A 15,317-nucleotide genomic window follows, 5' to 3' on the forward strand; every position below is an offset into this window, starting at 1 on the left:
CTCGGAGCGGACGGCGGGCGGGGCCCGGCCACTCACCGCCCGCTTGATGTCAGCGGGGCGGGTCCAGCCGGCGGCGGGGATGTGGCTTGAGCTCCTCAGCCCCAGACCGAAGCGCCGACGGCGGCCCCGCTCGCGGGCTCCCGGCTGCGACCAGGTAAAGGCGGCCGGGGCTGGGGCGGCGCCGCGGCCTCCCCCTTCCGTCGTCCCCTTTCGCTCGCGGCCGCTTTGTCCTTTGTGCTCCGGCCGGGGCAGCTCCGTCCCTGCGGGCGTGAGAAGCGCGCGGAAGTCGCGGGGCAGCCGCGCGGCGGCGCTTTCGGGGCGCCGCTGGGCCCGGCCCCCCCCGGCCGGCCTCGCCGCTGCGGCTCGGGGCGCTGCGCAGGTCTCGTCCGGGGAGCTCCGACGGCGGGTCGGGGGGCGCGCTGGGGCCTGGCCGGTGGGGCGGCGCGGGGCGGGGACGGGGCCGGGTCGCGGCGTGGGCGCGATGCGCTCTGCTCGGGGGCGGGTCCGGGGCGGCTGCCCGGCTGCGGAGGTGCGGAGATCCGTCTTCTGGCCGGGAGGAGGGCTTTCGCGCTCGTTGCAAGCAGCGAAGTTTGGGACGTGCAAGTGGAGATGGCAGTGACTGCTCTGCCTCTGCACTTGCCCCAGGTCAGCTGTAAGCGCAAGTGAGAACGAGTGCTTCCAGTTAGCTCCAGGCATCTTCCATGTTAAACAGCGCGTCAGCCCTTAGTGACCTCTGGGTCTGTAGCATACCAGGCGTTCTTAGTTGCCACTGGACTCACAGGCCCTGAGTATGCTGTATACTATGCAGTGTTTACTCCCAGGTTAGTAGAGCAAAGGATAATTTGTACAGAAATCGGCCAGGTAGGTTTTTTTTGATGTTTTTCCCTTGTGAACAATAACAACTGTGATAATACAGTACGAAACTTAAACTTAGATTTTCAAAGGCAGGTAACACCCTTAGTCCTTTAGTAAGCCTAGGTATCTTATTAGGCGCCTTAGTTTATGTATCTAACTCTCACTTGAAATCAGGATCTGGTATTCCGTGTTCTCCATCTGAATACTATCCTCATCTGAGGATAGGACCTGAGGCTGCTCTGAGACACAGAGAAATAGATTCAAAGTGAAAGAAATTATGAGTACTAGGAGACCTGGTTCTCATTTGTTCATCCCAATTAGTAGACTACGTTAGAAAGGAATGCTCAGAATAAAATAAACTATAGCTTCAACTGTCCATTGCAAATTCTCTAAGATACAAGAAATTCAGAGAAAATACTCCGAGTATGAAAAATCAGCCTTCGTAACTTCATTCATCAAAAGCCTTGTGTTGGATGTGCTTTGTTTGAAGGGAAAATAAGCAAAGATTAATCTTACTCTTTTATCTTCTTTCTCAGGTGAAGGTGGACACACCCTCTTCATAATTTATGATAAGACTCAGAAAAAAAGGCAGTCTGCAAACTGAGGGGGGAATATTTAGATCAAAGGTATGTACATTGTAAAGAAAGCAGGTTGCTTTTCTTCAGAGCTTAAAAAAAGATGGAAAAAAGATTACAGATTTAATGCAAAATATGTGCAGTCAACTTTAAAATTCATACTCACATTTGGCATTTACTAATTTGACTACCAGGACTGAGCTCTCACATGTATTCCACCCTGTTTTATGCAAATGGTTAGAACTGCAGAAAAATGAGGCTGAAAGGGAATCCCGGAGATGAGCGAGTCCAACTTCCTGTTTTAGACCAAGATCAACTATACCTGTTTGTTACTACGTTTAAAAAAAGTCTTAAATGTTAGAGACTGCATAATCTTCACAGTGTCATTAGCCTTTTTAAACATTTTTACTTCTTTCTCTTTCAAATTTTGTTTAATTTAAACCTACTTGCAGTTGTTGTAAACCTGTTTGCAGTTCTCCTCTAAACCGTGAATATGAAAAATAAATTATTTGCAATCAACTTTTTATGTTTGAAGACTGTTAGGAAAACCTATTCATCTGCAATCTTCACGCTAGACGTAATGCTTAGCTTAGACCTTACCAGTGCAGAGAACAAGAATTATTTCACACATCTAACATATGCATACTATATAGAAGTATGATGCATGACGTTTGCACCTTTTTCTTTAGCAGCAGCTTGCCACTGACTCATTAGTTTGTCAAGCGCTACCATCCCCTATGACCTTACTGTCGATTCTTTCCTTTTGTTGACTGCTGTTCTTATCTGCATCATACTTTGTCCATTTTCTGGACCATTATTTAGTTTTTCTTCTACTTCTCAGAGTCCCTCTCAGTTCCACATTGCTTGTGAATTTAATAAGTGTAGTTGCTATTTTATAACCAAGTTAAATAAAGAAAACATTGAACAGAATAGAATCATAGCACAGCTTGGGTTGGAAGGGACCATGAAGATCAAACAGTTCCAACCCCCTGCCATGGGCAGGGATGCCACCCGTCTAGATCAGGTTGTCCAGGGCCTCATCCAACCTGGTCTTGAACACCTCCAGATATGGGGCATCCGCAGCTTCTCTGGGCAACCTGTAAAGTTCTGCCAATATAAGCAGCATTGTGTTAGACCCCAGCTGTGTTTCTAACTGTCTTGTATCTTGTGTTCCATCTGCAACTCCATCAGGCTATGCTTATACCATCCTTATACACAAGACCATACTGTGTTTAATAGATATAAATAGATATATCCTTATGACACGCTTTAACAAGACTGCATATCTTGAGCACTCTTTTGACACTGTTAGCGCTGTTAAGCAGTCAGTTCGGCTATCAGCCATACCATCCATAATGCCCAAGTCAGTCACTGCTTTAGCAAAGCCTTTATGTGAGCAAGGTATGTACAGATCAGTGCCTATCTCGGTCTACTTGTGATGTAGCACTGCGGGGAAGGAATTCGCAAGTAGCCTGACGCTGTTTGACACGTCCCTGAACTAGAGATAATGAGGAAGTAAGCGGTAGAAACAAAAACTTGAGCAAGGTCGAGATAAATAACTTGGCTGCAGTGTTAAAGATGAGCTTTGCGCAGTGGCCAATTGCTGGCTGGCTTGAGGCGTGTGCCTGAGGGTCTCTGACCAATTCTATGACAGATTCGGGTGCATGAACAGCATCTGGGGCTACGGGGAAACTATATGTAGTGGAGGAAAATTGCAATAAACGCCTCCTGTTCAAGAGCCATTGGGAGTCTGTGTCTTTCATCCCTTCAGACGGTAACCCCGATGTGATCGGGAAGAGAGCAACGCTGAGAGAAGCATCCGGAGGGACCCCAGCCAAACGACTCAAACTGACGGCGGGACTGTGGCTTTAGTCCCGGGACATCACCTCGAAAAGCAGGTGAGCAGCTGGGGCATTAACTATGGGAGCTAATCTATCGGCCGAGGAGGAGAGGATAGTTAAGTTATTGACTCAACTCCTGGTAAAAAGAGGAGTGAAATATGACCCGTATAAAATGAAACTATCGCTAAAGTTCCTACAAAGGATGGGGCCCCGGCAACAGCTTCAGCGGCGTTTGATGTAAAAACTTGGGAAAACGTGGGGACAACTAACTATATGGGACGCTGCCTCGCGGGGAGATACAACAGCTGCTGAATGACGGCCTGGCGCTTAGTAACTGAGACGTTGAGATCATGGTAAGCGGAAAAAAGGGTACAGACAGCGGCTGCTCAGGCTACGCAGGCGGGTAAAATAAAAACCGGTGACTGCGTACCACCAGAGAAAGTAAACCTGACAGACTTGGGAACAGAGGCGGAGACGATATCTCCGTGGCCGTCAGCACCACCAGTGCCGCTGCCCACAAAGCCAGTGGTGCCACCTGCAGGGGGTCCCTTTGACCCCCGAGATCGTTGGAAGCAACTTCAGAGAGAAGCAATAAAGGACGGGGGGGGCACAGGGCTCAATTTTCCAGTCCAAGGTCGGGATCATGGGCAAAATGACTGGAACCCCTTTCAGTGGGACCTTATTAAAGAACTGTGTAAGACGGTGACCACTTACGGGTTATCGGCCTTGTATACGCAGTCCCTGCTGGAGAATGTCATGACAGGACAGCCTTTAACCCCCTTTGACATATGACAAATGGTGGCGATGATATTAACTCCGACACAAAAATTATTATGGGAACAGAAATGGAGAGATTTGTGTGAACATGCAGCGCTCCAAAATTTAGAAAGGCAGCCGGGGGATCCGCTTTTCGGAGCCAGTATACCTCAACTGATGGGTACAGACCCGATGGCGGATCCATGCCTTCAGGCATGTCTAGATCCAGACATCCTCCGGCTGACTGTGACCCTAGCCCTCCAGGCAACGTTAAGAATTCCAGAGACTGGGAAGCCCACGCTGTCCTTTACAAAGGTCCAGCAAGGGGTGTCTGAACCATACATGCAGTGTATTGATCGGCTTCACGATGCATTAGATAAGGAGATTGACAATCGGGAAGCAAAAGACGCCTTGCTACAAAAGCTAGCGGTGGAAAACACAAATACCGACTGTAAAAAGGTGCTACAGCCTCTGCCCATGAATACAACACTAGTTCAGATGACAGAGGTGTGTAACCAAGTGGGTTCTATCGACCATCATACCGAATCGCTGGCATCCGCTTTTGCAGCAGCACTAACCATCAGTCAGGACCCCAGGGGTCAGAAAAAATGCTGTCGGTGTGGGGACCCGGGCCGCCTAGTCTTCGCATGCCCTGGGCGTGGGCAAGGGGGCAACTCGGCGGCAGTTCCGCCCGCTCTGTGTCCCAGATGTGGGACAGGACGCCACGGGGCGAGCCGATGCCGCTCTCAGTGCAACGCGGACGGGCAGCCCCTGCCGCCGCGGCGGGGAAACGGGCGGAGGAGCGCGGGGCGGGGCCGCGCGGCGGCACCAGCACCCCCGGCCCCCGGTCAAAGGAGGAACCTCCCATGAGGGAGGGCTCCAAAAGCGATGCTAACGCAGGGTCCTGCGCCACCTGCAGCCCCGCTGCCACGGTTACCGCCGTGGACGCCCCCTCAGCCAGAACCAGAGGGAGTGCCGGAGTGGATGTCTGCACAGTAACGGACACCACCGTGCGCGGTGCTCACGTTCATAAAATTCCACTGAACGGCAGAGGACCAGTTGGGAATGGCTGTAGTGCATTGCTGCTAGGACGATCAAGTATAACTTTGACCGGATTGTTTGTTTTGCCGGGGATAATTGATGCCGATTATAATGGACAAATCCAAGCTACGGCTTGGACACTGTCTCCACCATTGTCAATACCAAAGGGAAGTAGAATTGCTCGATTGATTTTTTTCCGAGCAGTAGTACCAAAGGCTGTGGACGCTATCAGGGGAGCGGCAGGATTCGGGTCAACAGGATTCCCCAAGGCGTTTTGGGCCGCCAACATAGCCCAGCATCGGCCAATGCTTACTGTTACGTTGGCATAACTCTGAGCACCCACGCTCCTGTCAATGCAAGATGCTGGTGGACACTGGAGTGGACATTACCGTCATTGCTATTAAAGACTGGCCCTCTGCTTGGCCCATGACAACTCCCACAGGCAGATTGGTTGGAGTGGGAGGAATGTCAAGCACCTTTCAGAGTGCCACGATGCTTACTATAAAAACCCAGGAAGGTACTACGTGCACAGTATGCCCTTACATTACTAATATCCCCATCAGCCTGATGGGGCAAGATGTGATGGGACAATATAAGTTCACCATCTCCTCCCCTGAAAATTTTCAGTAGCGGCCATTGATGAGCGACTGACGCTCCATCTCGCATAGAAAAGGGAATCACCGGTATGGGTGGATCAATGGCCGCTCACAAGAGATAAGGTCACGGCGCTGCAGGAGTTGGTTCAAGAACAACTCCAACAAGGACATATTGTCCGTGTCTTTCATCCCTTCATAGCACATCTATGTTTGGACCCTCATTCTAACTTACTTACATTTTGACGTGGAATCAATGTCAAAGTGTAAGTTTTATATTTATGTTACTGAAATTTCATCACAGGTATGCATCCCTTTTTTGCTTATGATCACCCCATACAGATATTGCTAAAAGTCTTACTATAGTCAAGTTGCTGTTCTTCCACTTTTCTTCTGTCTGTAAGGCCTGTTGTTCTGACATGAAAATAAATCAGGTATTATATGCTTTGTCTTTACAGATCTATGTTGGTTGCTAACTCATCTCCTTGTTACCTTCTAGGTACAAACAGGTAATTTGTTTGATATGTTATCAAAGTTTTCAGAGATCTTAAAGGAATTTTGAGAGACTGGTACATTTGACACGTATAGTCTTCAGATACCCCATTATCCTCCAGGAGTTGCAAAAGGTAACTGCTAAGACAACATGTTTTAGAATGAAAACTCAACAGATTTTAAAGTATCTGGCTTAGATAAGCACTCTTTAATAAGTTTCATCCTGGCTTCAGGGGTGAAGTCTTGGCCATTGTGATTGTTTTTTAACTGAGCTAGCTCCTGTTCTCTGATAATCATTTTAGAGAAGAGCAGTACATGCTTCAGCCTTCATGACGTTGATCACCCAGCAGCATCCCCTCAGAAAATGGCAGACGAACGGTTCTTTTGGTTGTTGTTTTCCTGCTAATATGCCCATAAAATAATTTTCTTCTTGCTCTTGGACTGTTTCTATCTTTGGGCCTTTGCTTTTTTAATTCTTGTCCCTATATGCTTCTGTCATTCTTGTACACTGATCTTTAACGAAAGCCAGAATGATTTCCTCCATGTTTTCATGTCATACCTGAGTCAAATCAGTTTCCCATGGCGTGCAGGGTTATCCTTTCTTTGTATTAAGATAGTTTGCACTTGTGCCTTTAGTAAAGACTCTCTTTGTAACTTCTTTTGTGGCATAAGATCTTACCTCCTGCCAGTTACCGTTTTATTGATGTCTGTTTCACAAGATCCATTCTTTGTTTTTCTGCCCTTTTTTTCTTTCCAGAGATAAATTCTGTCCACTCACATGTACTTCTGTTGTTACAACACAATTCCTTTAACTTTCCCTCCCTGTTAGTGTTAACTGTATCTACTGTAAAAGCACCTTCAGATGAAGGTCTGGATTTTGAAGAAGGACTCGGCTTAGGTAGACATTTCAAATGCTCTAATGAAGAACACGTATTCTCTAGGAAAAGCTAATAAAAAAAGAGCTGCTGGCATGATAGAACTGGAAAAGATGATGTGAGGAAAGATACAGTTGTATAATATTCTGTCTATAAGAAAAGGAGCTTATTCATATACACTGAAGTGGAACACAGCAGCAAGCTTAGAAACATTAGTAAGTCCAGCTGGGATCAGTAGTGGAATACCACAAACTTTCCTCAAAGATGAGGGCTCATGCTAAATACCTATTCTTTAGAAGGCAGCTTGACTTTCTACTTCACCAAAACATTGTGGAATTTTACGATTTTAATTTTGAGAGTAAGCACAAAGGAAGACCATCTGAAATGCTTTCAGTCTGATGGAGGCAGAATTCTGCATGAAAGAAATCGAACAGACTGCAAGAGCCCATTCTAAAATTTCTGAGCCACTTAGGGATCGTAGACTGCTAACTGTCCTTTGAGGAACCTGGTATCCTTTTTGGGTCCGTGGGATAAAGCATTTTGTGAAGATGAACTCTGGCTTCTCCAGATGGGTAGCAAAAGCCTATCAACAACTTCAGCTTTCAAAAGGATTTAGTAGTCAGAGGCCTCATGGTGTGCTTCAGCATCAGGGCAAACTTCACGCTATCCAAAGTAGTACATATTTTGGAAGCTAGTGTATCAGAAAAAGCTTTATTAACACAATTTAATGTGTGCTAAAGGAGCATCTTCTGGGAGGTGAACACCCAGCCACTAAAGCATCCTTCCTCTGTGAGAACTGTAAATATTTATAGCTCGTTTAACATTCTTAACGTGAGTGTCCAAACTCGGATCTCACATTACATGTAAAAGTTGTTAACATGAACTCTTTATTTTCAGGGTTTTATCATGTGCAACTTCACGTCTGTAATTCTGAATACTAAGAGTTTTTTCCAGGCCAGGTATTATTTTTCAGTCATCTTTGTTCTTGGTTCTACAAAAGATTTTTAAATATATAGAATTCTCATCTATAAAATATGGAGAGATGCAGGAGTGAAAAAGAAGAGTTGCAAAAGAGGATTTGAATTAGTCTGCTCGAACTAATTTTTAGCAAAAAGTTTAGATCTAATGCTGAAAGACAACCACGTGGTCTTAATTTGTGCCCAAGCTTCTCCAGTAACTGCCACCTCTTGCTATTAATGCAGGAAAATGAATCATATTTCACTTTCCTACGGTGCCTAAAATTTTACATAGAAAATCATGGTTGTCTGGGATGCGCGGTGTTCCCGTCTGCGCCAGAACCGGAGGAGCTCCGGGCTTTCACGTGCCAGTAACGACAAAGGGTGCTCGGCGGGGGGGCTCCGGCGGGCCTGCTCTCCTGCCTTCGCCCTTTCCCTCTCCCCGGTTCTCACGGAGAGGCCGCGTGCGCGGCTCCTCTCGCTGAAGGGAGCGGGGGCCGGGGCACCTCCACATACGCTGCCGCTGCCGCTCCCGCCCGCGGCGGGGTCCCTGCGCGGCGCGGCCCCGCCCACTCCGCGGCGCCTGAGCCGCCGTCTCCCCGGTAACGGCGCCTCCCTCGGAACGGCGGCGCGGGGCGGGCCGGGCCGGTCGCGCGCCGCCAATCCGCGCGCTACAAGATGGCGGCTGCGGGAAGCGTGGCGCGCGGCGGTGGGCGGGCGCCGTAGGGCCGCGGCGGCTGGGCTCCGCCGCGCGCTGCAGCTCCCACGACGACCCGCATGGATCCCGGCGGCAGCCAGCCGGACTCCGGCCTCTCGCAGCAAGGCACGCCCTGCCTGATCGTGGCGGACTCGCAGCCCGAGAGCGTGGGCCCGGAGGAGGACGCGGAGCAGGCCTGCCTCGGCGTGCTCGCCCGCCGGCTGCCGGTCCGAAGGAGCCCGAGCCCCGTGCTGGTGAGCGCCCGGCGCGGCCCGGCCCGGCCCGGCCCGGCCCGGCTCGGCTCGTCCCGTCCCGTCGCGACCCGGCCCTGACGCGACGCGTGCCCCTGTCTTGCAGGAGATCGTCTGCGGCCCTGCCGGCAGCCGGGCACCCGCGGGCGGCGGGGCGGACAGGGAGCGACCCGCGGGTGAGAGCGGGGCGCGGGGCCGCGCTGGCGGCGCCGTGCTTGCGGAGCCGATGGAGAGCCCTGCCCGCCCGGACGCTGCCGGCCCGCGCAGCCGCGTCGCTGAGGAGGTGCCGTCGCCCGGCGGGGAGAGCAGGTGGGCGCCGGGCCGGGCCGGGCGAGGCGAGGCGAGACGCGGCGCGCCGGCTGCCGGCCGCCCCCTCGTGGGGCTCTCGCCCGATGAAATGGCGGCCGCGCGCCGTGAGCGGCCTGCGGCACGGGCGGCGGCAGCGGGGTCCGCGGGGGCTCCGGCGCTGCAGCCGCGCGGGGCCTGGCCCCGTGCCAGGCTGCGCGTCTCGGCGGGCTTGGGAGCAGCCGGGCTCGTTGCCACCGTGAAGCAGCTCCTTGGGGCACCAGCGGGCTGTCAGAAGGCAGCCCGCAGGAACCCCCGAAGTGAGCGAGTCTTTCTGTTGCAGTGCCCTTGTAAAGACTGGAGAAAGAGCTGGAAGCGATGTTGAGGACTGTCCTACCTCGCCATGCGTAGAAGGTAACTTCTCTGTTTCAGGTCTCTGGGTGGTGAATCTGATCAGTCTTCTGTGTAGCATTCAGTTCTGTTTCCTCACTTGTCCCACTGGGGTAGTCATGCCTGCAATTGGTCAGAATTTGGCATCTTTTTCCAGAAGCTGGTCTGTATGCTTCGGAGCTTGAAAATCTGTGAGGACTTAATATCATTGTTACCAAGGGTCTTGGAGACAAGGGGTGGCTTAGAATATGCATGGTGACCACTAGGAGATGGAGCCTTTTTATGTCAGAGGAAATAACTGGCATAATGGTTGTCATCACAGGACTTTCAGGGACAGAATCTGTATTATCAGGATTGTTTTCTGGTATCCAAATATACAGTAGTACACAATGGCATTATATAAGACCTTGCTAGTTAACACTGGTTTTGGATGTAATGGTCGCTGTCCCTGTACTATTACTATAGTTTTAATTGGTACAGCTGAATTGAGAGTCTGTTAGTTTATTTGGGGCTTTGGCAATATCTTAGCATATCTTTTGCCATGGCAAAGATGGCTTTTTTTTTTTCTTTTGTACATATACTACTTATGGATGTTTGATGTTAGATACAGGCATGTCACAGCTGCATTTTGGAGCCCTAGAGCTCTCACAGAGCCAGGACTTTGAGAGTGACTTTGTGCCCAATGAAGAAGATGCTAGGCATCAGTTTCACTCTGGAGCTGCTATCCCATCTTCTTCCAGACCTGCAAAGAGTGATTCTAAAGATGGTATGTGAAAATGATCTTAGATGTCTTTTTGTTGCTCTGTTGTTTCTTTCTTTTTTCTTTTTAAACTAGTAGATGTTACGTTTCTCTGAATACCATATTGGTAGTGTGCAACAATGAGTTCACAGTTCATAGTTGAATAGAATTTTGTCTTGTCTTTACTTTGGGCTAGTTTATTTGTTTTCTTGTTGCTTCACAAATGTTGTCATTGATTCTGGAACCTATCTTTCCAAATTTATTTCTAGAACATTCAGACAATCTCATACTGACTTCCATGCCTGGCAGAAACCTCATTCCATCCTTTTCTTTGTTCTATTGATAGTTCAATACTAAAGCTTTTTCATATAAAATTTGTCTTTATATATACATGCATAACTTACAGAGCTACACATGCTTCTCTCTTTGTATTAATCCAGTTGAACTCTGAGTGACAAATGTTCATTCGTTGTTTTCTTTACGTTGCTAGAACTGAATGTGCATAACAGGGAAATTGTCTCCAGCATAGAAACGCATGCTGCTTTGGAGAGCCAGCCAGAGGAGTTTGAAAGGTAAAACAGTCCCTGTTCTTTGTATTTCTCTTGCTGAAATTCTAGAAGTTGGTTTGTGTGTGTTTTTTGACTTCTGAATTTTTTCACATTTTCTGACTGTGGTATATAGAAGTGCATAGCTTTCGTCTATTCCAGTAAATTTACTTTACAGTTTTGCAGTTGATATGTTGAGTTTCTCGGGTCAGTGACTGTGTCTTGCTTTCCCAGAACTCTGCAGGAAGCAGAAGAGGATACCACGAAAAAAATGCCTGTCTCTGATCCACTTAATACTGAGAAATCCGTTGGTATTTGTCATGAGGAGTTGGATATCATGTCAACTCAGGAAGAGATGTTTCCTGAGAATAATGTAACAGGTAACAATAGACAAATAGAGCAAGAATGTCCATCCCAGAGGTCATCATAATAATTCCTGCTTGATATTTTTAGTTGTTTAGTGTTTAGGGTATGGAGTGCTGTGAGTACTTTTCACATAATTTCAAATAAAATTGCGAGCACTTTGGAAATGAAAGGCCACAACTTCTTTCACTGGACTATGGAGCAGTGTCTAAATGTCACTTCTTGATAGAACAGTGACAGTTGCTTGTTAAATATGTTTCCCTTCGTTTCTTGTCTCCCTTGAAGAACAAAAGTAATAATAATAAAAAGATCTTCTGAAACTGGTAATAATGATGCTCATGCCTTGTAGTGGCACACAATCTAAAGTGTGGATAAATACTGTAGGCAAATTTTGTAGGCTTTCTTGTGTTGGGTAACTTGGGCAAAACATAGAAAAGACCTTCAGGGTCATCAAGTCCGATCATCAACCTGACCTGTTGAGTCCCATCACTAGACCATGTCCCTTAGTGTCATGTCCACATGTCTCTTAAGTACCTCCAGGGACGGGAACTCCACCGCTTCCCTGGGCAGCCCATTCCAAAGCTTGACCGCTCTTTATGAAGAAATTCTTCCTAATACCCAATCTAAACCTCCCCGGTGCAACCTGAGGCCATTTCCTCATGTCTGATCACTTGTTCCCTGATAGAAGAGACTGACGCACACTTCACTACAGTCCCCTTTCAGTTAGTTGTAGAGGGTGATGTGGTCTCTGCTCAGCCTCCTTTTCTCCAGACTAAACAACACTAGTTCCTTCAGTTGCTCCTCATAAGCATTGTTTTCTCTAGTCCCTTCACCAGCTTTGTTGCTGTTCCCTGCACATGCTCTAGCAACTCAATATCCTTCTTGTAGTTTCCACCTTACTCCTGAGCATCATTGAGCATCATTGGTGTTCCTGTTTGGGATAGGACAGCACCCTGCAACCAAAATGTTACCGTGATTTCAGTCAATCTTACTTGCCACCTAGGTTAGTGTTCCTTTCCTGAAAGAGAAGAGATTATGAAATAGCATCATGAGAGAGGTCATCACTGTATGTCATGGTAGGAGGATGTCTAGGTCTGGTTTTGGGATCCATAATTAAAAGGTTAGTGAAGAAGCAGTAGGGTTCTTGACAATCCCGATTGTTATAGGTCTAGAAAATAGTTTTGACAGGGAAGTTTGTCACAGCCTACAAAGCACGTGCTAAATTAAGTCTCACTTAATGGTTTTTGTTTAGCTTTAATTTGCGTACAACTGTGATTATACTAGTGTGTTTTCGTGTGTGAGCTCCCTGTACCCAGAAGGTTCAGTAACTGCTTACTGAAATTGAATCTGTGGTCAGTGTGATGTCTTTGAAGCAGTGGGGGTAATTTTGGAGCCATTGGGGATTTTTCTTTTATAATTACCAAGTAATAAGATATGTATATTCTGGTCTGAAAAAAGTCTATTCTGTAGTTATAAACTACCTTTATCATCTGAACTGTATGGTGTTCACATTTCACATGCTGAACTTCCGCATGCTGTCCTCCACCTTTGTGTGAAAAAGGTAGACAAGGATAGGCTGTGATTTTACAGTAAGGTGTACATCATTCCTCAAAATTTTCTGATCAACTTGTTTAATGGCCAGATTTCTAATCTTACTTCCTTTTGTTCAAAATTGCTGCAGGGAATGGCTGTCCCGTAACCAGGGTGGAAGAGGGAAGTTCTCTGGCATGCACCCCTGCCCGCAGTCTGCACCTCCTGCAGCTCTCTGGACAGGGATCTCTTGTACAGCAGAGTCATTCCACGTAAGCAAAAAAAGCCCCCCAAAAAAACCAAAACTATGTTGCAATAGCTTCTGTACCATTTCCACCATTCTTTCTTTTATTCAAAGACTGCTGATGCTGTTTACCTTAATTTGTACAACAAAAGCAAGTTAAGTTAGTTTGGGCTCCATGTCACCTGTTTGTACCTTGCAATTTGGAGCTGGCACATAGTTAGAGTTCTCAAGTTTCCGTTCGCCTGATTTGAACAGGTATTACAGATTATAATGTGTAGTTTTTATAGTTAAAAATTATAGTGTCAGTTATAGTATAGAAAATTTTATTGTTAATAAGCAGATCTTACAGAGAAGATGAATTTGAGAGGGCATTATGTGCAAAAGGAATGAGCTCTGTGTTATTTAAAGGTCACCGTAGTTCTGGTCTAGTGAATGATAGTGCATTTTTGTTGTTAGAACTCGGAGATCTTTTCTTTCGATTTTGAATGTGTGTGTGGCATAAGGAAATTGTGTGGAAGTACTTAGGAGAGTGTGTAGTCTAGGAGAGAGTTCACATCTTGCTACTGGGGTGTCCTTGATCATGTTCACTGAATAAAGGGATATGTACAGCTGAATAGGGAATGAAGTTGCGGCTTCTAGCTTGAAAAGAAGCTCTAACGCTTGAAAAGAGCTCTTTGCTTAACTGTTTCGCCTCAACAAGATTCTTACTGGGGTTATCAACTCTATTCCAGCACCAGCTATCTGTTGGTAATTCTTTCTTTGACTTACCCTGTTGCGATGACTTTTCTTTTTTCTTTTTCTAATGATACTGGATATTACGTACTTTCTCCTGCCTATGACTTTTTGCCCTGCTCTGCTGTCTCACAGTTGGTGCTGGCTCTTTCTCTGTTGTCTACTTCCTCTTCTTGCATGTGCATGGTCTTAGGTGGAAGTTGTCAAAGCAGAAAGCAGTTCAGCTTGTGTTCTGGCAAGGTCTCTTTGACCTTTGAACCTAAATTGCTGACTCTTCTTCTGAGGACACTGGCCAGAATTCTCTGCTTCATGTTGAGTGTGGCGTTCCCACACTTTCCCCCCCCCACCCCCACCCAGCCCACCAACAATGAAGCCTGAAGATTCTTCCTTTCTCTCTACTCCCCCCGCCCCCCCGGTGGATCCTCACTTTCCAATTTCCCTGTCACAAACATTATCAGTGTGTGTTTGTCTTTCCTATCTTAAAACCATGCCCTTGACACTTGTACTTTCTCAGCTACTGCACTATTGATCTCTAAGTTGACTGAATACACTGTAGCAATTATCTGTAATTATCTCTTTCATACTGTACAATGTGGAGAGCAAGGAGGTGCTCTCAAAATAAACGTGTTAGATGACCAGGCCATGGCTGATACGTTAGCTAATGCTGTTGCAGGCAGTGACAGAGTCTAGTCTCCTCAATTTCCCATTAAGTGTGTGTTGTTAGGTGACTTTCTAATCATCATTTCCTAGCCAGAGCTCAAATAAATGCTTTGTCTTCCTCAATTATAGCATAGAATCATAGAATATCCTGAGTTGAAAGGGACCCACAAAGATCATTGAGTCCAACTTCTGGTTCCACTTGGGGTTCGATTTTTGGATGGTCCTATGTCTGAGATTGTTGTCCAAATGCCTCTTGAACTCTGGCAGGCTCGGTGCTGTGACCACCTCCCTGTGGAGCCTGTTCCAGTGCCTGACCAACCTCTTAGTGGTGAGGTTCCTCTCTTTCTAAGTAGCCTTTTCCTGATATCCAACCTGAACCTCTCCTGGTGCAGCTTCAGAGAACAGACTAGCACCTGCCTGCCCTTCTGTATCCCTTTGTGAGGAAGTTGTAGGCTGCAATGAGGTTGCCCCTCAGTATCTTCTTCTCTAAGCTGAGCAAACCAAGTGATCTCAGCTGCTCCTCATGTCTTCCCCTCAAGACCCACCACCATTTTTGTTGCCCTCCTTTGGGCACTGTCTAATAGTTTTATGACCTCCTTATGTTGTGGCACCCAACCTTGCACACAGTACTTGAGGCTGCACCAGAGCAGAGCGAGACAGTCAGTTCCCTCGACCAGCTAGCAATGCTGGGCTTGTTGGCCTTTTTGGCTGCCAGGACACGCCATTGACTCATACTCAACTTACCATCAACCAAAACCCCCAGATCTCTTTCCCTGAGGCTGCTCTCCAGCCTCTTGTCTTCCAGTCAGTATGTATATACAGGGTTGGCCCGTCCCAGGTGCAGAATCCAGCACTTGCTCTTGTTGAACTTCATGTGGTTAGTGATTGTCTAGGCCT

General features: G+C 47.5%; 1 protein-coding gene across 4 annotated transcripts in view; it reads left to right on the forward strand.

The window, feature by feature from the left end:
* Positions 1 to 15,317, forward strand: part of TP53BP1 (tumor protein p53 binding protein 1) — a 49,114-nt gene continuing 33,797 nt past the window's right edge. For 2 of the 4 annotated variants that reach the window (XM_080551645.1, XM_080551646.1), the window contains exons 1-9: positions 1 to 154; positions 1,392 to 1,481; positions 3,202 to 3,328; positions 9,039 to 9,241; positions 9,561 to 9,631; positions 10,212 to 10,373; positions 10,837 to 10,918; positions 11,126 to 11,271; positions 12,936 to 13,056. In XM_080551645.1, coding sequence (XP_080407771.1) covers positions 9,159 to 9,241; positions 9,561 to 9,631; positions 10,212 to 10,373; positions 10,837 to 10,918; positions 11,126 to 11,271; positions 12,936 to 13,056 — 665 coding nt within the window. In that variant the 5' untranslated portion in view covers positions 1 to 154; positions 1,392 to 1,481; positions 3,202 to 3,328; positions 9,039 to 9,158. Of the gene's footprint in view, positions 155 to 1,391; positions 1,482 to 3,201; positions 3,329 to 8,615; positions 8,936 to 9,038; positions 9,242 to 9,560; positions 9,632 to 10,211; positions 10,374 to 10,836; positions 10,919 to 11,125; positions 11,272 to 12,935; positions 13,057 to 15,317 lie in introns of those variants that run through there. The other 2 variants (XM_080551643.1, XM_080551644.1) reach the window with 2 other exon arrangements.

The sequence above is a fragment of the Anser brachyrhynchus genome (genome assembly GCF_964034855.1).
Source record: "Anser brachyrhynchus genome assembly, chromosome: 11".
Taxonomy (NCBI): Eukaryota; Metazoa; Chordata; class Aves; order Anseriformes; family Anatidae; genus Anser; species Anser brachyrhynchus.